Here is a 26,299-nt window from a genome sequence, read left to right on the forward strand (position 1 = left end):
ACCCAGATATTTAAACATTACTCTGGGTGTGTCTGTGAGGGTGTCTCTGTGTCAAACTGACATTTCGATCAGTAGACTGAGTAAAGCAGATGGCCTTCCTCTATGTAAGGGGCGGGGGGCTCATCTAATCCATTGAAGGCCTGAGTACAACAAAAAGGCTGAGTAAGGGAGAATCACTATCTCTGCCTGTCTTTGAGCTGGGACATCATCTTCTCTCGCCTTTTGACTTGGACTGGAACTTACACCATTGGCTTTTGTGGGCCTCTAGCTTGCCAGCAACAGATTTTAGGTCTCATTTCTCAGTCTCCATAACACATGAGCCAATTCCTTTTAAATAGTCTCTTTATACACACACACACACACACACACACACACAGACACACATATCTACATATACATAAAGAATCTATTGGGTAGAATTGGATTCAGTGAAAAGGGAATGCTTGTACACTGTTGTTGGGAATGTAAACTAGCACAACCGCTATGGAAAATAGTATGGAGATTCCACAAAGAACCAAAAGTAGACCTACCATTTGATCTAACAATCTCACTACTGGGTATTTACCCAAAGGAAAAGAAGTCATTATATCAAAAACATGCATGCACTCCTATGTTTGTCACAACACAATTCACACTTGCAGAGACATGGAATTGGCCTACATGCCCATCAACTGATGAGTGGATAAGGAAAATGTGGTGATTGTATACATATATACATATTGTATACACACACATACAGGAATACTACTCAGCCATAAAATAGAATGAAATATACCACATGTACTCACCTGTAAGTGGGGGCTAAGCAATGGGTATACATGGTCATATGGAGTGGTATAATGGGCTTTAGAGACTCAGAAGGTGGGGGAGAGGAGGCTGAGGGATCAAAAATTGCTTATTGGGTACAATGCATATTATTCAGGTAACAGGTACGCTAACAGCCCTGACTTCAACCACCATACAATTCATCCCTGCATCAAAAAACCACTTGGAGCTCCTAAATCTATTTAAAGAAGAAAAAATAAATAAATAAAATGAGGCAGGAAAAAAAAAAAATCTATTGGTTCTATTTCTCTGGAGAATCCTGGCTGATACATGCCCATTCGTGCTCACCTACCAACAAGAATAGAAAGAAGAAGAGAGGCACACCTGAGAAGTGCCCATTGCCGGTTCCCTAAACTGAGAATTCTTTCTGTAGAACAAAAGCTCCTCATTTCCAGTGTTTCTGAGAAAGCTTTCCTAGTACTTTTGGGGCCTAAGGGAGCTAGGATTCAACAAGGAAATAAAACGTTAGAACCAAAGTCAGGCTCTAACTCCCCAGCTATGGAGGAAGCCACTTCTGGAGCAGGGCATGCGAAATCCTTCCATTGGGCTGAATTCTCCTGCCTTTCTGTGGAAGATGACTCTTCTAGTCAGCATTTGCCACCAGCAAGGGAAACTTGTACAAGGTAACTAAATTTTCTGATACATTAAATGTGACCCAAGTCAGATACAATGTATTTTTGAATGCCAGCTCTTCTGGATTATTTTTGTCACTGAACCCCTTTGGGAGGGAAAATTTAAAACAGTGGGGCAATGGATTTTAATTTCCTGACCACGGATCTTTTTAAAACTGTATTTTGCTTTGCTTTCTAAATATGTTATTTAGTGTAACTAGGAAAATTATTATAAAAACAAACCAGAAAGCTGAGACTTAAAAAAGAGGTTTCCATTTAAGGAAAAAAAAAAAAAAAAGTAAGAGTTAATTAAAAGAGCAAGTTTGGACCAAACGGAAGAAAATTTACACATAAATCATAAATTCTGAAATTTTTCAAAACAGTCTCTCTCACTTATCTTCAACAGAAATATGTAATTCAACACCTTTATTTTAAATCTTATTTTCACCATCAAAATTGTGTATGCAGTTTTTTTATGCAATTATATCATGACTAAGTGCCTCCAAATCAAAATATTAACCTGTCCACGTCACAGTGTGTTCAACTGAAAACTGCATACGCTCTGAAACTATGGCTTGGAAGACAAGCGATTTTAGCAGACTAGTCAATAAAAAGGAACTCTTCTGCTGTTTGCTTTCACTGTACCTGTTAGGGAGTTTCAGGGTAGGAGATGGCTGTACCTGTAGTACCTAGTATAGTACCCTTTAGTGGGCAGTTGAAACATGGCTGGTCTGAACTGAATGCAAAGTATACAATGTACACTGGGCTTTGAAAACTCATGTGAAAAATTAAAATATCTCATTAATAATTTTTGCATTGATTATATTTTGAAATAACATTTTTGATATATTGGATTAAATATTTTATGCATTTCTTCTTATCTCATGTGGCTACTAGACAATTTAAAATTACACATGTTGGCTTGCATTTTATTTCTACCACACAGCACTGTGCTACAGCAAACAGGAGGTGGAGTTCCATGCATCAGAAAAGAGAAATAGAGGATTTCATGGGAGGAAAAAAAAAGCACACTTCTGTTGTCATTATTAAAAATAAAAATCTACTGCACACTGAAGTTAGATTCATTCAAATAAACATCTTCAAAGACACAAACAAACTATGTGAATATTGAGCAATGTAATCCATGAATAAAGCATTCTCAGTTTACAACATTGCCCCACATGTCATCATCCAAACAAAATCAAAGAAATCAATTAAAAGTGGTTACACAGTGTGAAATCATCCTCTAAGCCAACCATGAAGTCTCTGTCTCCCTCCAGCTGCTCACTGACAGGCATATAGTGTACTCACTTGTATTTACTGCTTTGGAGGCATCTGCAGTTATTGTTGGCAGACACGCAGAGGTGAGTAATAACAAGACAACTGACATACAAAGCAGTGAATCAACAAGACCAATAATGTATCCAAGATGCACTGTGAGGAACAAATATTGACAATGCTAGATGCCATAAAACCCTGTGCTGTGGCCATTGCACCCCGTAAATGTTGATTCATGAGGTGTATTAGGCAAACTGCCTGTTGCATTTACCTGTCATCCAGCCCATGCCCAATGCCCTTGTTGCACTGTGCTTGCCTATTTCCTCTATGAGACCATGAGCTCTTTGCAGAAAGTGTCTATAGCTCACTTATTTCTATCAAAGTTTGGTTTTTCATTTCCAAGTGACAGAAACTAACATTAAACTAGATTAACAAAGAGGAAGGAGCTATGGTTCATGTGCATGAAAAGCCTAAAATACTTTAATCTCAGGCATAGCTGAACATCAAGACTGTGATGACCCTACTCTCAGGGGCAAGATGGTTGCCAACCACCCTGGGATTATCTTCTCTCCTATTTGCTACCCCAAGTTTCCCAGAATTTGATCTTATTGGCTCTGATCCTGCTTTATGCTTATCACCAAATCAACCACTGCAATCAAGGATTTCTGATGCTCTGACTAGTAAATCATGTCACCTCCTCCCAAATCCCATGGACTTGAGGCAGAAGTGGGGAGGGTAGGTCCCCAAGGAAAGCTTCAATGTTATCAAAAGACTGAGGAAAACTTATGCTAGGCAGGCAAAAAAATTATAGGTGGCCATTGTCATTCCTTTTGTTTTGGAGACAGTCTCGCTCTGTCTCCTTAGCTAGAGTGCAGTGGCATCATCATAGCTCACGGCAACCTCTAGCTCCTGGGCTTGAGTGATCCTCCTGCCTCAGCTTCCCGAGTAGCTGGGACTATAGGTGCCTGCCATCATGCCCAGCTAATTTTTCTACGTTTTGTAGAGATGAAATCTCACTCTTTTTCAGGGTGGTCTCAAACTCCTGAACTCAAGCAATCCTCCCGACTCAGCCTCCCAGAGTGCCGCGATTACAGGCATGAGCCACGGCACCCAGCTGCCACTGTCATTTCTAAATCCCCACATAAAAGATATCCAGTAGATGGTCTTTCCACCCCCCCCAAATGAATGGGTAATAAATAGCCAATGCATCATGTATTCCAAACATAGAAATGAGTAATCTATTTCTAAACTACGAGAATGATAATTATATACATTTATGTAACAAATGTCTGTTGAGTGCCCCTTATTTGCCAAAGATTATTCTAGCATGGGAAATACATCAGTGAACAACAGAGAGGAAGCTCTGGCCTTCCTGGAGCTGATACTGCAGAGGGAAAGGCAGAATACACCAGACAATAAACCAGTCAGAGACTCAGTGATAAATAGTATAAAGAAAAATAAAGCAGGGGATGTGGGGTGACAGGGGTGTCAGTGAAGAACTCTCTGCAATGACAACATTTGCATGAGAACTGCAGGACGTGAAGAAGGAGCCAGGTGGATATCTGGGGCAAGCGCATTCCAGGTGCAAAGACACTGGCATAGGGCAGCGGGGGATGTCAAAAGGCAGTGGGGCCAGGAGAGCAGGGGTGGAGCACACAGTGATGGAGGAGACAGGACTTTAGGTCCAAGGGGCCTTGCAGGCCATGGTCAGAAATCTGGTTTACATACTATGCTCAATGGAAAGCCATTAGGCTGGTGAAGAGGCAAATAAAATAATCTGGCTACTGTAAGAATAGACTACAGGGACACAGAGATGAAAGAGAGTCACTAAATAAAAGCTTCTTCAGGAATCCTGGTGAGAGATGAGAGCGGTATAGATACAGTGATGGAGAAGGAGGTGGTAAGTGGTCAGAACCAGGCACATTTTTTTTTTCATTTCAGCTTATAATGGGGGTACAAAAGTTCAGGTTATGTATATTGCCCATGTCCCCCATCCCCCTGAGTCAGAGCTTCAAGCTTGTCCATTCCCCAGACAGTGCGCATCACACTCATTATGTAGGTATACACTCATCCCCTTCCCCCACCCCCCACATCTGTCCGATACCCAATTGATGTTATTCCCAAATGCGCACTTAGATGATGATCCGGGAAACCAATTTGCTGGTGAGTACATGTGGTGCTTATTTTTCCATTCTTGGGATACTTCACTTAGGAGAATGGGTTCCAACTCTCTCCAGGAGAACAAAAGAGATTCTGTATCACCATTATTTCTTTGAAGTGACCCGTGAGCAATGAAATTTATATGGCCTTGTGCATAAGATTGCCCGGCATTTATGTATTTCCGAGGGCAAATGCAATCACTTACATTGCTTTCCCAAGGTATTAAAAATCAGTCTCATCTCTTATTTGTGCTCTCATGGTGCTCTAAAGGTAGCTTAACTATAGTAATTTTGTGGCAGGGTCCTTACGAGTTTATATTTACAACACCATTACTCCCTACCCTCAACACTAGAATGTCTGAGAACTTAGGAACAATATTATCATTTTTGTAATCCTACATCATAATCCTATATCATAATATTAAGGCACATAATAGGCTAGGAATAAATGTTTTAGGTTAGAAGGGTGGGCAGATGAATGGACGGATAGATGAGTGGATGGATGGATGGGTGTGTAGGAGGAATAAAGGAAGGAATAGAGGGAAAATAAAGAAGAAATGTCAACTAGTTACTAGCAGCTAGGAATACAAGCCCTAACGTGACTTTGACTTTGCTTAACTGATGTATTTGTAGAGACTGAGTGATTTGGAGGACGCTGCTAAACTACACCAACACCAGTACACTACTCACTGTTAGCTGATGGGTCTATGCAAGGAGGGGAGGACACAGATAGGTTAAAGGATTAGGTTAGCTGGTGAGTCTAAACCTATGAGATAACTAGGTTCCAGGTCTTGCAATCCAATTAAAACAGAGCTCCTTGTCTCTTCAAACCCAGTGGCTATTTTAAAGGAAGTAAATGTGTAAATGGCCCAACTACATACAGTAGGCAGAAAAATCCTATATACCTTTCCAAGGTTCTCTGGCAAGAGCACACATTCACGAAACACAGAGACACATTCCTTATTTCATTCCCAGTGCTGCCTATTGATCCCATTCTTACAGGTCAAGAGAATGCAGAGGACATCTAACTTTGACCCTAGGTCAACTGCAAACCCGAAATAGAAACCACATTTCTAATCAACATCCATATGGGTAGGCCTCCCTTCCTCATAAGAATGCAAGAGTAAATTTTATTATAAATATATCTCTGTTTCTTTAGAGATCCAGTGATTTTCAGTCTGGGTTTGCATGCTGTGAAATTCAAAAGCAAACACATCTCTTAAAACATTCCCAGATGGTTTTTCTGCTGCCATCCAACCAGTCCCCAGCCCCCATGCACCATTCACACGCAGACTCAGCGGCTAAGTGTCTTAATAGGTAGGTACATTACCTGAAATCGTTATTCTCGATCACACTGAAATCAACAGCATGAAATTCTGAGAAAAATAAACTTACATAAGTGCATTTTGTTGAAGAAGCTAGTTTGTGATTGTGCCATATCAATGGCTCTTAGCTGGGACAAATGCCACCCCCACTCTCAAGACACTTGGCTATGTCTGGAGACATTTTGGATGACACAATTGGAGGATGCTACTGGTATCTAAAGGGTAGAGGCCTGGAATGCTGAACATCCTACAATGTAAAGACATACCCCCCAGGAAAGAATTATCCATCCTAACATCAATTATGCCCTACTGAGAAACTCTATGCTAAATATAACAATTTCCTAAGCAAATTTAAATAGGGAGTATCTAAGGAAAACTTACTGCTTCTCCTTGGACCCATTGTCTCACCTACCCCATAAGGTCCGAAGAGTGGTTGACCAGTGATCTAAGATGACCCTGAATCTCAAAAGGGAAGGGATTCACTATGTGATGAACCTAAGTGAACCTCTATACTTCTACAGAGTAAGCACCATAGACATTTGCTGTATCTGTTTTCTATTGCTGCTTAACAAAGCACCACAAATTTAGCAGCTTAAAAACACCCAATTATTCATTTACAGCTGTTCAAGTCAGAGGTGTGGGCACAGTGTGACTGAGTTCTCTGATTTTTCTAAGGCTAAAATCAGACGTCAACCACGCTGTGCTCCTTTCTGGAGGTTCTGAGAAAGAACCCGCCACCAAGCTCATTCAGGCTGTTGGCGGCATTTGGTCGCTTCCGGTTTTAGCACTGAAGCCCCATTTCCCTGCTGTCAGGCAGAGGCCACTCAGCTCCCCGAGGCCTCCAGTGTTCCTGCTGACAAGGCCCCTCCCATCTCCAAAGCTCTCAATGGAGAGTTTCTCCTATGTCCAACTGTCTAGCTATGAACCTCTGATTTCTCCTGTCTTTGACTTCTAGACCCAGATGTAAAGGTCCTATGTATTAAGTCAGACCTGCCTGCAAAACCTCCCTTTTTTTTTTTCATTTCAGAATATTATGAGGGTACAAACATTTCAGTTACATAAATTGCTTTCGTACCATTTGAGTGAAAGTTGTAAGTGTACCCATCATCCACATAGTGTGCATTCTACCCCTTAGGTGTAAATTTACCCATCCCGTCCCCCGGCCACCTGCTTGATCTCCGATCAATGTTACTTCCATATGTGCACCTATCTTAAGGCCAACTGATTTGGAGTCATAATTACATCTGTAAAATTCCTTTCCAGCAATACCTTGATATTGATTAAGTGAGAGAAGGTGTACATACAACAGGGACCAGGAATCTTGGGGGCCATTTTAGAAGTCTGCCTTCTACATTTTTTATACATTTATCTCATTTACATCTCAAAACAGCCCAGCAGCCCTTTGAAGTCTTTTTTTTTTTTTTAAATCTCCACTTTGCAGAAAAGGAAACTATATTCTCAGATAATTTGATAATTTCCCAAAGTTGGGTGAAGAGTACACGAGAACTCTCTGTATTATTTTTGCAACTTCTTGTGAGTCTAAAATTATTTCAAAATTAAGTGTCTTCAAAAACAACAATTTCCCCAAGATCACATGACTCCTAAGTGAGAGATGGACTCCTAAAACCCTGTGCATTTTAACACACCATCTGCCATCTTACACTATTATACAAGGCATTTCTGAGAGGATAGCATCTCTAAAGCTCCTGACATTTATCTAGGCTAAGGGTTCTCAAACTTTACTGTGCATCAGAACTACTGGGGGTGGGGGGATGGGGGTTTAAAAAATACGGATGCCTGGGCCCCATCCTCAGACATTCTGCTTTAATTGGTCCGGGGTAGGATCTGAGCACAAGCAACTGTGTTTTTTTCAAAGCTTCTGTGTTAAAAAATCACCCTTCTGGACTTGTTAGTTATAAATGCCAGTGTTAAATATATAATCTTAAGCGGAGATTAGTATTTGTTTCACATACAAAAGGAAGCCTTTCAAGAATGGAATTCCATTTTACTTTGATGCATTTTACTAGAAGACAATGACAGCAAAACCCCAAGGTGTAGTTATCCATGAGCATAAAGAGTGAAAGTGCATTGAAGTAGTATTTTCTTTTCCTCCTGTCTCTGAACACGATGAAAACACACCCAGACTCAATAATCAAGGTGAAAAAAAATATTGTGTTCGTTATATACCCCAGAACATTAATTCTGAGTACACTTCATTTGATTTCTGGAAGGAACAAAGTAAAATAGAAAAGGAACAGAAGGAATTCTAAAATCGCAGAGTGAACCCATAGACACAAAAAAATGTACTCTGGTGCAGGAGAGCTCAGTAAACCAGCAGAAAGATAATCTCCTTTTATCAGCTTATCTCAAGTCCTTTTCAAGTACCGTCTCTCCAATAAGGGTGTGCACATGGCTGACTTCTAGTAAATTAGTGATGGGCACTATATAATTTATATTCGAAAGCGGGCCCCTTTGACTTGGAGTGGTAATAAGGGCAGACGAAATATTCCCAAGCTCAGCGGCATGAATAAGCAATCAAAAGAATTCAGCCGAAAATGAAATCCTTCGATACATCAAAAGCATCCCTTCAGGAGAGGTGAGCGCGCTGTCCAGACAGAACACTCTCACCAGACTAGTATTATGGTATTTGAGTGTATTTTGCCCTATAATTGGATAGAAAAACCGTGGGAACAGGCTTTCATGGGAATAACTTGAAGTCACTGCAGAGGACCTCCTGGGTTTGTGCACAGAGATGTATATGAAGTCCAAGCAAATATTTTTGGTTCTGAAAGCCTTAATGTGCAGTGCTATCATTAGGCCTGCTTGTATTTAGACTTCAGAAATTAATTGGTACCATTTTCTCCTAAATTGTTTATTGCTGATGGTGGGAAATCATGCAATGTCACCAGCACACAGGCTCTGCTGGTCACGACTATTCTAAGCAACTGTCTTAGGCTCATGGAAAACAAGAATAAAATGTGTTCTCAAATAACAAGCAATTTTGCATGTTATACAACCAAGGTATCAGTGACAAAGGTATTCGGTGGCTAATGTCACTATCAGCAAGCCCTATCTGGCCACAGCTAATGTCCAATAGGTACTTGACACCTCAGCTTTTCACAAAGTAGATCTTTCTCCCTCTCTCTTCCTCTCTTTCTCATTAAAATATAGAATTGCATATAACTAAGAAAAGTCATGTATCTGCATGTTCTTTTCAGCAACAGGAAAAAACAGCAAACAAGGGAAAAAGTAAATATGCAAGTTAAAAAATAAGATCTATATATGTAGTGATAAAAAAAGAACTCCAAAATATGTATTTTAAGCACCCTCCTTCCCCCACCAAAAAAAGACATTTCAGAAAAAAATATTAAGACAAGTTATGTACAGTTTAACCACATACACACACTGGAAATAATAAGCTCTGGTTCCATGAACAGTTTCAAACTGGTTACTGTGGAGTCCTAGTTTGCTGTACATCATTCCATACCTCCTTCTATGCATTACTGCACAGACCAATACAGAAAGCAAAATATGGTTTAGTCTTGTTTGGATACAGAGATGAATTCAGTGTGGTCCTCTGAGGCTTAGACAGGTAAGAGAGCAAATAAAATTCAGAGCCCCATGTACTTCTACTCAGGTATTACATAGGTTACAACTGTGGTGTCATTGCAGAATAAGTCACTTGAGATACCAAGTACCTAAGGAAGTGTTTGAATCTCAATCTCAGAACTCAGGAGGCTCTGAACACAGAAGGAAGCCAAGCAGGGACAAGAAGAGCTAGAGAAAGAGAACAGTGATGACATCACTGGATACCTTGAATCCAGCTCTGCTGAAAGGTAGTCAATCCTATTACAAGGAAAGAAGGAAAGGAGGCAGGGAGAGAGGCGGATGGAGGAAGGAAGTAAGAAAAAGGGAGAAAAGGAGGGAGCGAGAAAGGGATGAAAAGAAGGAGGAAGAGAAGGAAGCAGGAAGGAAGAAGGGGGATAGATGGAGGGGGAAAAAGGATAGATTAAAAAAATATTGCAGAGCCAAAGAATATATACTTTTATGCTTAATGTAAGTTTGAGATGCAGCTGTTCCACTTGCAACTGAAATCCTGTAATATATAAACAAGAACGATCTCTACCTTTTGATTCACAATAGCTACCCCTGCCCCTTAGCATACACACTGGCTAACACTAGTCCGGTGCATCGATGGTCACACTTACACGGTGTGATGCATTCCATAAAGCAAAAACAATTCTCCCAAAGAGGGTCAGGTAGTCCCTTAGTTTCCACTAAGAAGGTTCTTTTCAGACACCTTTAGTATATTGACTCACAGTCACCAGTGCCCACTGGAACCATTTGTGAAGCTTTTTCTTTCCTTTATTAAACATGAACACCTAGGGTCTACCCAGGACCTAACGAATTTTCAGAGATGGGACCTGAACTTTTTTGTCCCCCAAATTCCCAGCTCTTTGGAAGTGCCTGAATAAAAACGGCTGCTTTTTAGTAATAACAATAATGTTTAACCGCAACTGGTCTACCTCCGTGTCTTAGCCGAATCTGTCAACAGCTCCAGGGTTAATAGTTGTAAGTGCTCCATAAATATTAACTATTATTTTTATCCAAGCTGAAACTCTTTTCTCCCTGTGAATGGTAAGGATTGGCATTAGGATTGGCCAACATTGAAAGCTCCTTTATGGAAGAAGGTCTGCATTAATGATATTAATTATATCATTATCACTACCAGTATTACTACCACGTGCCAGGAACTGCCTTAAGCATGCACGTAGAGCATTTTTCTTCTACTCAAGTATCCATAATCCCCATGGGGCAGCTGCTGTCATTATCCTCATCTTACCAGTGAAGAAATAAAGCACAGAAAGGGCAAATCATTATACCTGGCTTACACGGTTAGTAAAAGCAAGAACTGGAACTTCAGAGTCTGAGCCCAAAGCCATTCCACTAGGCTGCTTCGTCACACATGAACTGATCCAAATCATTAACTATTTGTGAATCCTTCTGTTTAAGTCTCTCTCTCATGTCTTCATAGCTGATGAAGTAGTGGTTACTTTCCCCCAGAAAATTGCCAAACATTCCCACCATTAGAGTTGCCAATACCCAACTGCTCCTCTCCTGTTCTGACAGGCTTGAGCGTGACAAGGCTTTAGGACAAGACGGGGATGGGTGCGGGGTGGGAGGCAGTCGGGTTCGATGGCCATTTTCCTCTTAGACCCTTTCCTAGTTCACAGTCAAGAACTATCAACCATGGAGTTCCTACTAGTTACCAAGCTAAGCAATCACTGTGTACCTTCACAATCCCGAGACAGAGAGAGAGAGAGAGAGAGAGAGAATTTCCATTTCTACTTCACAGATAAGAAAACCAAGGAATAGCGACATGAAGAAAGCCCACATAAGATCTCCTCTTAACACAGGAGATCACGGAGTGGTGGCTCAATGGTCATGCTCAGACAGACAGGCAGAATGAGGAGGAAGGGGAAGCTTTTCAATTGCCCACGTGTGACCCCTCAAACTGGCTTCAGCCACCTTGGGGTCCAGCTCTCCAGCAAGAACGTTAGGGGTTTTTCTTTTATTAAAAAAAAAAAAAAAAAAGGAGTTTGGTCTGACATTTTGCTAGCAGTGTTGTTATGAGCAAGTACTTCTGTTCACAAATCGTGTCTGAAGAAAACATACAGGAGAGAAGCTAAAAACAAAGTAAAAGAAAAAAGTTTGTTTTTTTTTTTTTTTTTTTTTTTTAACCCTCCCTTGATGAATTGCATAATAGCCTAAGAAAACATCTCTGATTTGGGTCAGCCTGTCCAAAAAAAAAAAAAAAAAAAAGAGAAAAGAAAAGAGAGAGAAAGAAAAAAAAAGCACATGGTAAATACAGCCCAGTCTAATCCATAATTTCACGTGATCCTCTCAAGTGACCAGAAAGTTCCAAGGGGGTATATGTAATTCAACAAACCCCTGCTAGCTAACAAGCCCCTCCAGAGCAGCAGAGCCTAGTTTCTTTCTGCCTGCCATGAACTAAGGTCATTTAACTTCAGCCCTTTTATGAATGGAAATCGGTTTTCTAAAGACTACTTGGCAGGCAGTGACCAGCAAACAGACAACTCGATGACTGAGCTTTCTGAGTCATAAAATACTTTTGAAAAGGGGAGATCAAAGTGTCCCTACCGCCTATTGAAATCCAATTGCTTCCAAAGTTCCTTGCGGGGACCCAGGCTCTCTGGAGAATGGGTCACTGCAGTCATAGTCTAAAAAAAGGCCACCACTAAAGAAAGATACAATGAGGACATTAGGGCAGCCAGCCATGGAGGAGAAACGCCACTTACGGTTTGATTGTTGGGGACAAAGAAAAGAGAAACGAAGGGAAACGAAGTGACAAAATTGGATGGCGCATCAGGAATCAAGACTGGAGGAGGTTCTCATGGCAGCCTTGATCCTGGTACACATTCTACTCAGAGCCTCTGATGCTGAGGCTGGATGGTGATCAGACACCGGGCAGATGACCCAAAAGAAACCACAAAGTAGTCAACCACTCCTGCTAGCTGGGCCTTCGCTAACATTATCAATCAAACGTAAACGCACCCATGCGTTACACAGTTGGGCAGAAATGCAAGATGAGTGACAGCTTTTGCATGTCTTTTCACTTGATCTTCCCATAGAATGGAGCTTGGTTTAGAGTTTCTTAAGCAAGGGCTACATTTCCCCAACTGGAATACAAGTCATGTACCAATCAAGTGCAAATAATCTTCGACCTAGGAATTGCTCTTTTATGGTGAATGACAGAACCCTGATACAAGATGTTGATGGAGGTATGGTTTAAAAACAGGAGGAGTGGTCCGATTAGTATCCTACCTCTTAGACCTTTGCACTAACATTAGCATATTAGGTATGAAATGCATCACAGTAAAGATGTTTAACTTCCTTTAAACCTCTAAAGTTTTCCTAACTTATTAATATATAGCCATGAAACCCTTTTATTCCTGGAGCATCTTTTAACAGTTAGAAATCAATATATAGTATTATAGTATTCCTTTAGGGAATGGTTGCTTTAGTGCTTGTCACGTCACCACCAAACTGTAAAGAGATGTTCCTTGAAAAAACATTGCCATGACCAACGAGTTAGGGAAACTCTAGGTTTAAACAGACTTAAACAAATGCCGTTAATGGAGAATATTTCTGACTTGTTAACACACTAACATGCACTATAAAGCTCTGAGAGGTTGCACTATTTGGACCAGTTTCCCCTTTTATAAGCCCATACCCTGTGAGCTCCTTGTCCCAGAATTCTGTAGAGTCACAGCTTGGTTCACGATAAAATAGCAATTTCCAGGTCCGCAAGTACTGCTCCATCCTCTCCCCTAGATCGTAAACTCTATGACTTGGTTCCAGCTTCATCCACTGTGCTCTGAACAGTGCCTGACACAACAGAGGCTGATAAATAGTGGTTGGATGAAAGAATGATGATTCAATGTGTCTTTCCAGTAAGTTCCCAAAATAGAAGCATTTCCACTGAGTGGTTCTCGAATGTTAGTATGTACCATTTGGAGAATCATTTGGAGAATTAAAAATACCCATTACTGGGCTCAGCCTCCCTGAGCTTCTGTTATGGGTTAAAGGAATTCACATATTTGGCGCCTCAAATGAAGCTGATGTAGTTAATCACATTCTGAAAAATCACTGTCCCACCAAAAAGGATCACTAAGGTAGAATATTTTTGAACAGACAAGTTTCTTAGATCTCTTAGTATGTAAGAGGATATAGGTTTGTTCTGATAGGAAACAAAATTAAGAAATACAAATGAAAATCATAAGAAAGTTGGTTGTAGTTCAACAGCAAGATGAAGAGTCACCCTCCAATGGCACAGGCTTGTTGGATATAAAGACCTTTTCATCATTGTGGCAGTCAGGGGGAGGCTGGATAGAGTAGGAAGGACAGACAAAGCAGATAGTAATTAGATTAAGCTAATCCATGACCCTGAGATTCTGGAACCAAGGCTGCCAATCCAAATACCGGCATAGAGCATAAGGCCTCCAGGTGTAGGGTGCAGCGGTGACATTTTCTGGATCACCTGTATGAAGGCATTCAAAATTTTAAAAATAATCACCCCCAACATAACAGTAGGGAGGATTCACTTCAGGGAGTTTGCAACTCCTGTTGCATCAATTATTCCAAATAAATAACAATCTACTCAACTCCTGAATAAGGTGAGACCTGTTTACAGAGAGGAGATACATTTTAACAAATTATTACAAATATTTCAGGCATAGATTAATTTTGAATTATTAAGGCAAATTCCCTGCAGAAAAATTCTAGCTGGAGTATGTATACACGAATGTCTGCTTGCATGTGTGTATGTATGTATGCATTTCACTATTATAACCCTACTACCTTTTCTTACTTTCTTCTGGGGTTTCTGTAGCCAGCAAGATAGTGGAAGATTTCCTCCTGGTACTTCATCAAGTCATATAAAGGTGATATTATATTCCTAACCACACAACATGCACACTAGGAGATTGCTATTGCATCTAAAGGGGTCCTGATGCCAGGGGTCCAAGTCCCATTTGTGGGAAACACTGGTAGGGAAGCTTCAAGCGAGTAAGTTTCATCTCCCAGTCTCATTCATCTCATGCCAGTCCCGTGTTCATGGAAGAAGTGTTGCCTGTCTTTTCTGGTATCTTCACTTTGATGAGTCCTTCCAAAAAGCACGTTAGAAGCTTGTTCCTCTCCTCAACTCTCGAATAATCCACTATTCTGAATCCATTACTGTAGTTTCTAATTAACTCTAGAGGAGCTACGACTCACTGCTTGGCCAAAGAAGCTGAGCAGCTTCTCTCAGTAGCTAGAAGAATGGAGAAATTCTTCGTGACTTGGTTATTTCTCCTCTGTCTCCATCTCTCAATGTCCTTCATGAAGTATCCCCTTCAAATGATCTCACAGGACTCACTGTTTCTATTGGATAGCTTTTCATAAGCAAATAAATACACTGTTAGAGATTCATACACATCATAACAAAGATGTTCAGCTGGCAAAAGTAATTTTTGTTCAGAATTCTTGTTTTTGTTTATAAAAGAAAGGAAAAACCACCACAGTTTAGGCTGAAGACATTTCACTGTATCTTGTCCACAGATAATATAGATAGATCACAAAGGAGGGTATAAATGGCCAATAAGCTTAAGAGAGGGTACTCAACTTCATTAACCATCAGAACAATTCAAACTAAACCCATAATGTGGCACTACTTCACACCCATCAATCAGAATAACTAAAATGGAAATGAAGGACAGTCCCAAGTGCTGGTGAGGATGTGTAGCAAATAGAACTCAAACACTGGGGATGAGTGTACATTACACCTCCACCACTTTGAAAAGCTGCTTGGCAGTATTTACTATAGCTGAGCCATATGCAAGTTGAGTATCCATAATGCAATAATTTGAAATCCAAAATGCTCCAAAATCTAACTTTGAGTGCCAATATGATGTCCAAAGGAAGTGTTCATTGGAGCATTTCAGATTTTTTTAATTAGAAATGCTCAACCAGTATGTATTCAGCAAATATGCCAAAATCTGAAACAATTCCATTTCTAGGCATTTTGGATAAGGGATACTCAACCTGTATATAATCCCATGACTCAGCAACTTCATTCTTCAGATGTATTCAACAGAATGTGTCTGTAAGTTCACCAAGAGTGTATGGTCTTCATAAAAGCCCCAGACTGAAAACAATTTGACAGACAAGCAACAACTAGGTGGAAATAGTATGGACTCTTCATACAAATACTTATCATTCTACTTATATAACATTTTGAAAGTAGGCAAAATTAAACTATGTTAAAAGTTAAAAGAGTGGTTACTCCTGCTGGGTGGTGATGGGGAAGGGGACAAGGAGGCTCTTCTGGGGTTTCTGCTTGATAGGGCTGGTGGTTACGTGGGTATAGACTTTGTGAAAATTCATTAAGCTGTACTCTTACAGTTTTTGCATTTTTCTGTATATACATTCTACTTCAACACAGGATCACAAAAATTAATACAGAGCAGTGTCTCAGCTTGTGAGTTGTGGCCCTGTCCTCTTTGTTTTGTTTCTTCTTGTCTTATTGAGCATGAATGTATGTGTTTGTGTTTTGCAGTTTGTTGGGCGCATGGAGGGGGTAACAGAACAGAGATAATTCTCTCTCTAGCCCTTCCCAAGTGGGCCCTGCCAGGGTCAACTAACCGGATAATCAGCATCAGATGCCTGGGGATGATCAAGACCTTACAAAATCACCTTACCTGGTTCATGAGAGCAAGTTGAGGCTGCGAGAGGTAAAAGTCAATTAACTAAGGATACACACTTGGTTTGTTGAAATGTGGGGCTCACCTGTGTCTCATGAGCCCTATTTAAACAGCCTCAGATTGAGGCATGTCAGGCTTATCAATTACTTCTTCCATACCCATCCCAAAGATGGGATTTTTAACCTACCTCATTCTGATGTGTTAAGTAATAATTTGCTCCCTGTTCAAAAGTAACTCTCTTCTGTAGAGTAAATAACCCAACATGTATTAATATGAGACAACGGACCAGATTTCCTATCACAGAGAATGGAATCCTGAGAGCACTGACCATGGGAGAGACTAAGTGTTGCTGGAAATAGAACTACAGAGCGAGTAATTATCCCTCACCAAGAACTACTGTGGCACTTTCCCTGTTAAGAAGTCACTTAATCCCCACAGCCCTGGGATGTAAACTCTCTTGTTATTCCCATTTTAGAGATGAAGACACTAAGGCACATAAGTAACTTGTCCGAGATCCTTCTAGTAGGTGCTGGTATGAGAATTAGAACCTGAACAGACCGCTTTTAACCACTGGCATGTGGAATGAGGGAGTTTAAGCTACTACAGTGGGGTCAGGGTGCCTGAACTTCTGAAGGCTTTAGGATGCTGGAATAGGTAGAAAAGAGCAAGAAATACAGAGGGCAATGCCAACCATAACCAAAAAAGAGCAAGAGATTCACCACAACAAAACAAAAAAAGCCAAAATATATTCATGTGCTTGTGCACACATGTGTGTGGGTAACCACGTTATAATATACAGGTCATTAGCGAGGCACATTCATGATTTCAATGGATCAAGTTTAGTTGGGAATTGTTAAATCTTTACTTCACTCTATAAATAGACCAAAGAACATCAGGATTGTAGTTATGATAAAAGGTTCTAACTAAATTTCAGGCTATAGTATGGCAAAATAATGTTTAAAAAATAACTGAAAGTTTTGACTAACAACACGTGAGTCTGTGTTCATCCACACCTAAGCCACCCCTGTTGCTTTGTGCCGTGATGCACTGTGTACGTTACTAGCTACACCCTCAACTGGGATTTCTCACATTTCCCTTCTTTGGGCCATGCCAGAGCACAATCGCCATGTGTCTCAACACACACAAACTCTTCTGTCAGTCCAAGACACTTCTCAATTGCAATGCAGAGCGAAATCAACCCAGGACAACATTTACTGCCTCATAATATTTGATTGAATCTTGAGAGAAGTGTCATTTACACCGATATTCTTGGCCTGGTGCTCAACAGATGAGGATTCCAGAGAGGAAATAACACTTGTCCCAAAAGCTTTTAAATGCTCTTCCTCTCTCGATGCCACCACTTAATCCTGCCAGTTCAGCAACACATCACACTATCTTCTAAAAGCGTATCTTCTGTGAGCAGGACAACACCAACAGATTCGTTGAAAGAAAACGAAGGACCTTCCCCCTTCAGTCAAGTGAAGGTTGATCTTACCAGGGCTGCTGAGTGCAATTTCTCACTGAAATACCGTTTTCCCATTTCAAAGCAAAGTAGACGCATGCAGCTTGTTAGATTTATAGAATGCCTGGGTCTCCCAAGACTCCACAAAGCGAATGGCATCCATCAAATTAATTTCCTCGGGGATGGTCTCAAACATGAAGAATGAAAAGGCCCAGACCATTAAACATCAAAAGAATGTTCTAAATGGTCATTAAAGTTCTATCTTATTTTTTTTTTTCCTGGGAGCAGATTAGATTAATTCAATTGAGAATATTGTAAGTATCAAAGCTGACAGTGTCAATGTGTGGAGTTGGCTAGAAGAGCACTTAATATTGCAGACATCTGTTCATTCAAGTTATCCAAAACACCAAAGGAAGAGCTCAGCTCAGACTGGGGTGTACTTACCAAGCCAGCACACGTAGACACAGCGACAGAGGAGGAGCTGTCATTTCTGATGAATCCCTGATAGAAACATCGCTGCACCTCGGGTTCCCGAGTCTCTGAAGCACCATCTTTTCCAAGTACCTGGACAATAAAGTGACTGCTCAAAATCGCCGAGGGCTTAAGTTCTAAGTGTAGTTCCTGTCCAAATGCTGAAAATCGGTAGTGCAGAGAGCTCCTGGCACCCTGCGCTGATCGCTTTTTCCTGCCGTTGTGCAAAATGTCGTGTGAAATATATGACCCGCCTGAGTCCACTTCTACTGGAGTGACAAAGACGTAATCTGCAATGGGAAGAGTTCAGCTGTCAGCACCCGGAGCCCACAATTCCAAATGGTCAGTTTCCAACAGGCTGGCAAAGCGTAACACACAGCTAGCTCAAAGATATCTTTGTTCCTATGGCCAAGCACCTAGATCAAATATAATTCAGAGCAGCTCGTGAAGAGGAGGACCCTGCAGCCTCAACAATGAGCTCCGCCACAGTCATTCCTACAGAAACTAAAAGCCAAGCACAATTTTGATGAATTTCAGGAATGTGAGAAATGTCACACCTGTCAATGGTCTGGGGGAGAGATACACTTTTTAAGTAGTAGCCATGGAGCTATCTTTATGTAAAAAATGTTTGGAGACAAAATTGGTAAGTGTAACACCACAAGACTAATACATGGCAATTTTTCTTCGAGGAGATTAATTTCTTTGTGCTTAAACTGAATTATGAGCATTTGGGGGGGGCAGAGTTTAAATTTTGAATAACAACAGGGTTGGGTAGCTTCACATAATACCTCAGATCGTTAACAAGCAACAGCAGTTTCGTATTTCCAATACTACTTTTGTATGATAATAAAACGCCAGCACTGGTATCACCCTTAGCGTTTTACTATGAGCTTTCACAAGGATGGTCTCAATTAAAGGTAAGCAGAAAATATAGTATATGCAAGAAAAAGTCTCAAAATTGTCACAACCTTCCTATATGAGCTGATGTGTAAAACCGCTCAGGCATGTTGGCTGGGGGAGTGTCAGAGCAGGGGACACCTGGAAAGGCATGTTTCAAAATACCTTCCCCATTGCTCCCTAGAGCAGCATTAATTGCTGCATGTCCTAGAGAGGAGAAAAAAAAAAAAATTGCTGTTTGAAAAGCAAAGCCAGCACACTGTTTTCTTTCACAAAACACTGAAACTAGAAAGCATCATCCCACAAGATGGTTTGGAAAATGCCCTCTGCACATGAAAAGAAAACACTCTGCATTTCTACTTTCAAGGCACAGAATGGGAAACTAATTTGGAAAGTGTTTAGGAAGATTTTGAATAAGAGACATGTTTAAATCAGGTGGGTCCTTGGTTACTGGAGGGAAAAAAAAAGGAAGGAATTTCCCTTTTCCCAAAATAGCCAACAAGCCCCGCCTCCAATAACAACAAAACAAAACTAAAAAAAAAACAAAAAAACCCTAAGGAATGAATGGAAGCATGGAAGCCCTATAGCTAGCAGGCATAAAGGACTGATAGACTAATTAGCCTCATATTTGGGGGGAAAAAATCCAATATGACAATTTTCAACTGTTTTCTTCTGTGTATGAACCATTTGTGGCTCTTTCATTGCCTGGGTAGCTCTCATCCTTATATTCTTTACACCCTGCCAATTTCTCCTTAACTAGGTATACTATATAATTGACATACATGTTTAAGAAACAATTAAGGAAAAGCAAAGATTTTTCCCTTCTCTTAATCTTGAAAGCCTGAGCCAGACATGCAACATTTCTCTTAAAAATCTCTGAAATGTTGCTTTACATATTGTTGTTTTATATATTGACTTGCCAGGTATATGACTCTTGATTAAATGCAGGTTTTTTCTTACAGGAAAATCCACCTCCTCCTTCTAACAGAACTAAAACTTAACAGTGAAAACCATGCCCCACATACACTGCAACGAGTTTCTTACCTCCTCATCCAAAATCATCTGAAACTCTGCTTGCCCTGGGGGAGCCTTATCCAGCCAGCCTTCCATGCAATCAGCCCCCAGAACGCCCCCAGACACCTGCTACTAGCTTGTTTCCAAGGGGAGAATGAGCAGGCTGATGATTAATTTAGTCCCTAGTAGGAAAGAGGGGAAGTCGAGTTCCCTGTAAAGAGTGATCTGATCACTTCAGGAGCTGTCTAACGATGGGGTACATACAGGTGGTGTCTGGGACAGAAGGGACCTCTAGTCATTTGATCCTCATGGAACATGAGGGCTGGTTTTAGAAACTGCAAGCCTCTCTGGTTGGACAAACAGTGAATCGCTTTCTCCACGACTACACCATGCCCCAGTCCCCAATATGCCCCCTTGCAACATAAGAAGACAATCCTGCAAAACTAAAAAAATTATAGAATCCAGACTGCACAGCAAGGTTTTGCTAGATATCTTAGGTCAGGAATCAGCTGTTCTCCTATAGCTGGTGGGAAACACTACTGAAAACAAGGATTTCGCTTCTGGGAAGTTAATAAATGACCAAAGTGAAGTCTGTGGCCAGGGAATGTCAGATGAGATAAAATACTCAGAGACCTCAAGCTACCTGCTTTCCTCTCTCTAAAAGCAGTCTTTGCGCATCCATGACACAGGGAAAACGAAGAGGAGAGAATAAAAGAAAGGAAGAAAAGGAACAGAAGTTGAGAGGAGAGTGAGGAGGAAAAGTGGAGGGAGGAAGGGGGCTCACGTGCTTTCACAGCCCTAAGAATTAGTTTCTCTGGGCTTTCCTGGGAGAGGAAGGAGCCTTTTGATTAACCCCCTAGTCTAAGTCCACTTCCCTTCCAATTTCTCACCGCAGTTTTTCTCTGAAGCCACCTGTGAAGGAGGTAAAGTATTTTCTCATGTGACTTGCAGCCTGAGGCACTGATTCTTCCGATAAGCTCCGAGTGCTTGCCACAACCCCCCTCCCCCCGACAGGAACCATTTCCAACACAGCACACCTGCCAGGTTAGCCGGTACGATTTTCTATTTTTCTCCCTTTTGGGAGAGAAAGGGACAAAGTGCCTGGAAAGGCCCTTCTTGGGGGTGCGGAGCAGATACGAACCATCATTTAATCCGCTGGCGCCGCTGCTGCTGTCACTGGCTAAGGCCGCGGCAACCGACGCACAGCAGAGGCAGCACAGCTGGAGCGCCTGCAAGAGAAAAGGTGACATCGCGTGTGAGGGGCGCGGCGGGGCTGGCGTCGGGCGCCCCCTGCCACTCGCTCTCGGCGCACCCCTCGGTGGCACCTGCCTTGGCCACGCGCCCGAGTCCCGCCGGGCCCCACGGCGGGCCCGAACCCGCGGCCGGGAGGGCGCACGCGAGCAGGAGGGCGCACTCCATGGTCAGGTGCGGGCGCGGCGGCTGCGGGGGGCCGGACGCGGCGGGCGGAGCGCTCGGGCTGCGCACATTCTCCCCGCGGCCCCGGAGCGCGGCGCCCCAGGTGCGGCGCCAGGTGGGAGCCGCCGCCGTTCACATCGCAGGGGGCGCGCGCTGGGGCCTCCCCTCCTCTGGCCGCCCGCGCGCCCTCCCTTCTGCCGGGGCTGGCGTGCGGAGCCGCAGCCTGCGGCACTCCGGGGAGGGTGCAAGGGGCTCCCCGGGCCGGGGCTGGAGCGCAAACGGCTGGGGGACTCTGTCCGTGCCTGCCCGCCCGCCTGCCCGCCAGTCTGTGCGTCTGTCTGTGTCGGGCGAGCGTCTGAGGCTCCCGGGGCAGGCAGCGCCAGCTGGCTCCCCAGCGCGCCCGAGCCGAGCGCCCGCCTCTCCTCCGCGCGGTGATTGGCGACCAGCGGCTCACGGGCTTGTCCGAGCCCCCCGGGCTGGTGCAAGGGCGTGGGATTCCCGGCTCCGGCTCCCAGGGAGGGAGCGAAGGGGGCGGGGAGGCCGGGTGGGAGTGAGGGGGAGGGTGGGACCGACTGCCGAGAGAGGGAGGGGAGCGCCCTGGGTCAGGCTGGGGAAACGTAATTTAAGCGCACCGAGAGATGAGTCGAGAAGGAGGTAGGCTCAGGTAAGTGGCGCGACTTCTTTCGCAGCCTGTGCAGACTTCGCCTTTACAAGTCTTCTGGCGAGAGAGTCAAGGCATTTAGCGTCCTCAACACCCCCTAAGTGCCTGGAGCCTTGATTTGTCTCATTTGTCTCGGGCCCTATCCTTAGAAGGTGGGAATTATTAACTCCTTGATTAAGATGAGGAAAAGGAGGTTCAGATGCGCTCAAGACGCTGTAGCTACCCAAAGAGTCAGCAAATCTAGGGCAGCCTGGAGGACTAGAACAATGACTCTGTCGCTGTCTGCAACACATGAAAACGCACCGCAGGCGGTGGCCTCCGTCTTCCCCTAGATCTTTCTTCTCAGACTGCCTATGCTTCAAGATTGAATCTTAGCCCCAGATACCCAAACCTGCAGAAATGAGCCATGACAAACGGCGCTCCCCGCCCCCGTGAACGGGCATCTGGTTTGCTGTGTGCCTGTTCATTTACTCAGGACATTTAGGTGAGCCTTTGATCCTTGTTTGCAGGGATGAACAAAATACATTCTTCTGGGCCAGCGGAAAAGACCCTCACTGGATAACTGAACCACAGAAAAGGGGCCCAAATGAACACAATGCTATAAAGGGAAAGAATAGGCTCCTAAATAACAAAGACAACAGCAGAAGCCAATACAGAGGGGGGCGGGGAGTTAGGAAGGCACCTGTGTGTATACACGTGTAAGGCATCTCTCAGGAGCTGACACTTAAAATAAGGCCAAAAGAGAGTGGTTGGGTTTTATAAGAGAAGAGGGAAGTCAGAGTCGGATACTGCATGTTAGCAGAGGGAGCACAGCAGAAGTGAAGGTCTTGAAGTAGGAAAAGTGTTTGCCATGTTGAAAGAGTTATAGACCAGAGGAAAGGCAGAAACAGGAGGTTGCTGGGTCAGCAGGACCTTGTAGACTGGGGTGAAGCATGTGGGAAACTGTTGGATTTGAGTGTGTGTGTGTGTGTGTGTGTGTGTGTCGCAATATCATCTCCAATAAAAAACCAATGTGGAGGCACTGAAATAGGGCCAGAGAGGAACAGGTTAGGCAGCTGTTGTCAGCACCAGGGGAATAATGACAGTATCTTGCACTAGGGTGGTGACAGTAGAGGTAGCCGATTACCCTGCTCAGCCCTAAAGGTACCAAGATAGTTAAAATGTCCATGTTAAACTTAGAATAAGTGACAGCTGAACATACGTAACCTGCTTCATTGAGTGCAGCAGTGAAGGGTAAACCTAGGCTGTAGAAGCTGCAGAAAAAGTGATATATCTGCCTACGGGGACTGAGAAAAGGCCTCACAGTGAGAAAATCAGGGTTACACAAATTACATGGGTTTCCCTAAGTAATCTGGTTAAGCTCTGTGGCCTCTCTTTTATAATCTGTAAAATAGGAATCAACACAATACATCAAAAGGACAGCCTGAGGATTAAGTGAATATGTTTTTTCAAGCACTTTCTAAGTAGGCTTTAAAAGTAAGAGCAGATGATATTATATTTCTGTTCCCTTACACATCCTATGTCAAACCTTAATGTGCACCAAAATCACCTGTGCTGCTGGTTTAAGATGCAGATTTCTGGGCCACAAGCTATTCAAATTCTGATTCAATAGACTTGGTTTAGGTCCCACATATACATTTGCGGCAAGCACTTGGGTGTGATCCTGACGCTAATGACTTAAGTGCTTTACGTGATTTCAGTGAAGAACTGGACACTGAAGGAAACGGGAGATCAAAGACATGCAGTAAAACAGTGCTCAAGGTCATGTCACCAAGCAACAGACTGAATTAAAAAACAGACTGGGATACACAGCACTGTCAGTCACATCATCAAATAAGCATGAAACTGGAGGGGCAAAGGGTTTGTCCACACTCAGCAGGAAACAACCATGTCCCAGATTTGTGTCTCTCTATTGAGATACATTTGCATTAAGCGATCCATATTCCTCTCGTCTTCTCTTTTATGGTCAAAAATATAGGTTATTCACCATGGTCAGGGCCAGAGTCTCAGAGAACAACTCTTACCTGTGCTCTGTGCTAGACTGTAGAGGCTCTCAACTTCAGCACTACTGACATTTGGGGCTGGATAATTGTTTGGAGGCTCTTTCCTGTGCATTATAAACATAAGATGTTTAGCAGCATCTCTGGCCACTACTCACTAGATGCCAGTAGCACCCCCACAATTGTGACAAAATGTTGTAAGATTTTCAGATATTCCCTGGGGGACAAAATTGCCCAGCTGAGAACCTGGATGAATAACACAGGTAACAGTCCTGTGACATTTTTCTCCATCAGCATGGAGTCTCGTAGCCTCTCATTCTACTGGACACACATCTGCTGAGTGCCCACCCTTTGAGGGACAGGAGGCCTCCTCTTGAACCTAATACAAGTGATTCATTCACCACTGATTTTCCATCTCTTCTCTCATACCTCAGTAAATCTTTGCTCTCTATAAATTCCAGTCCTCCATGGTTTGGTGCAGAAACTGAGACTCATTTCTTACATAGTCATAGATCTTGAGATTAAAACTTCTAACTCCATTCATTTGCAGATGATAGGGCCCGATCTCTTCTGCAGACCTGATACACAAACATTTGCAATACCATAACTTCTGGGATGATTTTATACCTTCCATTTTCCAGGAACTGGCCCTGCAATATGTATGAATTGTCTCTAGATGGTGATAGAGAGTCATGAGCGCTTGGTCCGGACTTGGAAATGTAAATTACAAAGTAACACTCACTTTGGAAATGTAAGTCTTAGCTGGTTTTAAAATGATAAATCTAAGACACTGTAATGACTATTTGAAGTTCATCATATACCAATGGGGTAGGGGTGGGAGGAATTACTGACGTGTTGTCTTCTGTCAAACCTAGCTTAGAACCTGACACATAGCAGTCACTCGTAAGTATGTGTAAGAAAGAACAGAGGAAGGGATGGAGGGAAGGAGGGAGGGAGGGAATGGTGGGAAAATTTGACACAGAAAGAGAGATCACACTATTTCACTCTTAGCCACTAAAGATTTTTCCTCTCCTTTAAAATTAATGGTACAGTTCTAGTCATTGGTTTTCTTTCTTTTTCCATTGTTATAACCTTAACCTTTTTTTTTTTTTCCTCAAAATAATATGCTTTAAGTCATGTATCTCCTCCTGGTCAGACCAACAAATAAATGGCAAACTCTGTTATTTATTCACTTTTCCCTTTGTCCTTGATCCATGAAGATGCAAACATCCCTCCATGGAAAGTAAGAAACACTTACTGCCTCTCCCAGCACTGTTGACTTTCTGCGCTAAAAATGACTCCTTATTTCCTTGTCTCCTTTCCAGGCAGAGGGTGGAGGGACACTGCTGCTGCTCTAGCTTCTCAAAGCTGCAGCAGATAGTGTGTCGAGTTTTACTGAACAGGTATCTCAGGTTCCTGTAGAAAGTATTTTCATGTCCAAAGAGATAGATGTCCAAAGTCTTGCATCCAAACCTAGAAGAGGGTAAAATAGAAACAGGACAATGGGAGAAAATATTTGCATGCTATACATCTGCTAAAGGGCTAATAACCACAATCTACAAAGAGCTCAAGCAAATCAGCAAGAAAAAAAAATCAAAAAACCCGATTAAAAAGTGGGGAAAAGACAGGAACAGACGCTTCTCAAAAGAAAATAGACTAATGACCAATAAACATATGAAAAAATGCTCAATGTCTCTAATCATCAGGGGAATGCAAATCAAAACCACAGTAAGATTTCACCTAACTCCAGTGAGAATGGCTTTTATCAAAAAGTCCCAAAACAACAGATGCTTGTGTGGATGCGGAGAGAAAGGAACACTTATGCGCTGTTGTGGGACTGCAAACTAGTACAACTTCTATGACAAGTAGTATGGAGTTACCTCAAAGAACTTTTGATTTGATCAAAACTTTTGATTTG

At 42.4% G+C, this 26,299-nt stretch overlaps 1 protein-coding gene across 1 annotated transcript in view; it reads right to left on the reverse strand.

Moving 5' to 3' along the window:
- Positions 1-21,723, reverse strand: part of ADAMTS18 (ADAM metallopeptidase with thrombospondin type 1 motif 18) — a 123,406-nt gene extending 101,683 nt beyond the window's left edge. The window contains exons 1-3 of the mRNA XM_069456401.1: positions 21,634-21,723; positions 21,446-21,533; positions 18,367-18,683 (exon numbers count right to left, since the gene is read on the reverse strand). Of these exons, the coding sequence (XP_069312502.1) occupies positions 18,367-18,683; positions 21,446-21,533; positions 21,634-21,723 (495 nt within the window). The remainder of the gene's footprint in view (positions 1-18,366; positions 18,684-21,445; positions 21,534-21,633) is intronic.
- Positions 21,724-26,299: the final 4,576 nt, after the last annotated feature.

Source organism: Eulemur rufifrons, chromosome 23, assembly GCF_041146395.1.
Source record: "Eulemur rufifrons isolate Redbay chromosome 23, OSU_ERuf_1, whole genome shotgun sequence".
Classification (NCBI taxonomy): Eukaryota; Metazoa; Chordata; class Mammalia; order Primates; family Lemuridae; genus Eulemur; species Eulemur rufifrons.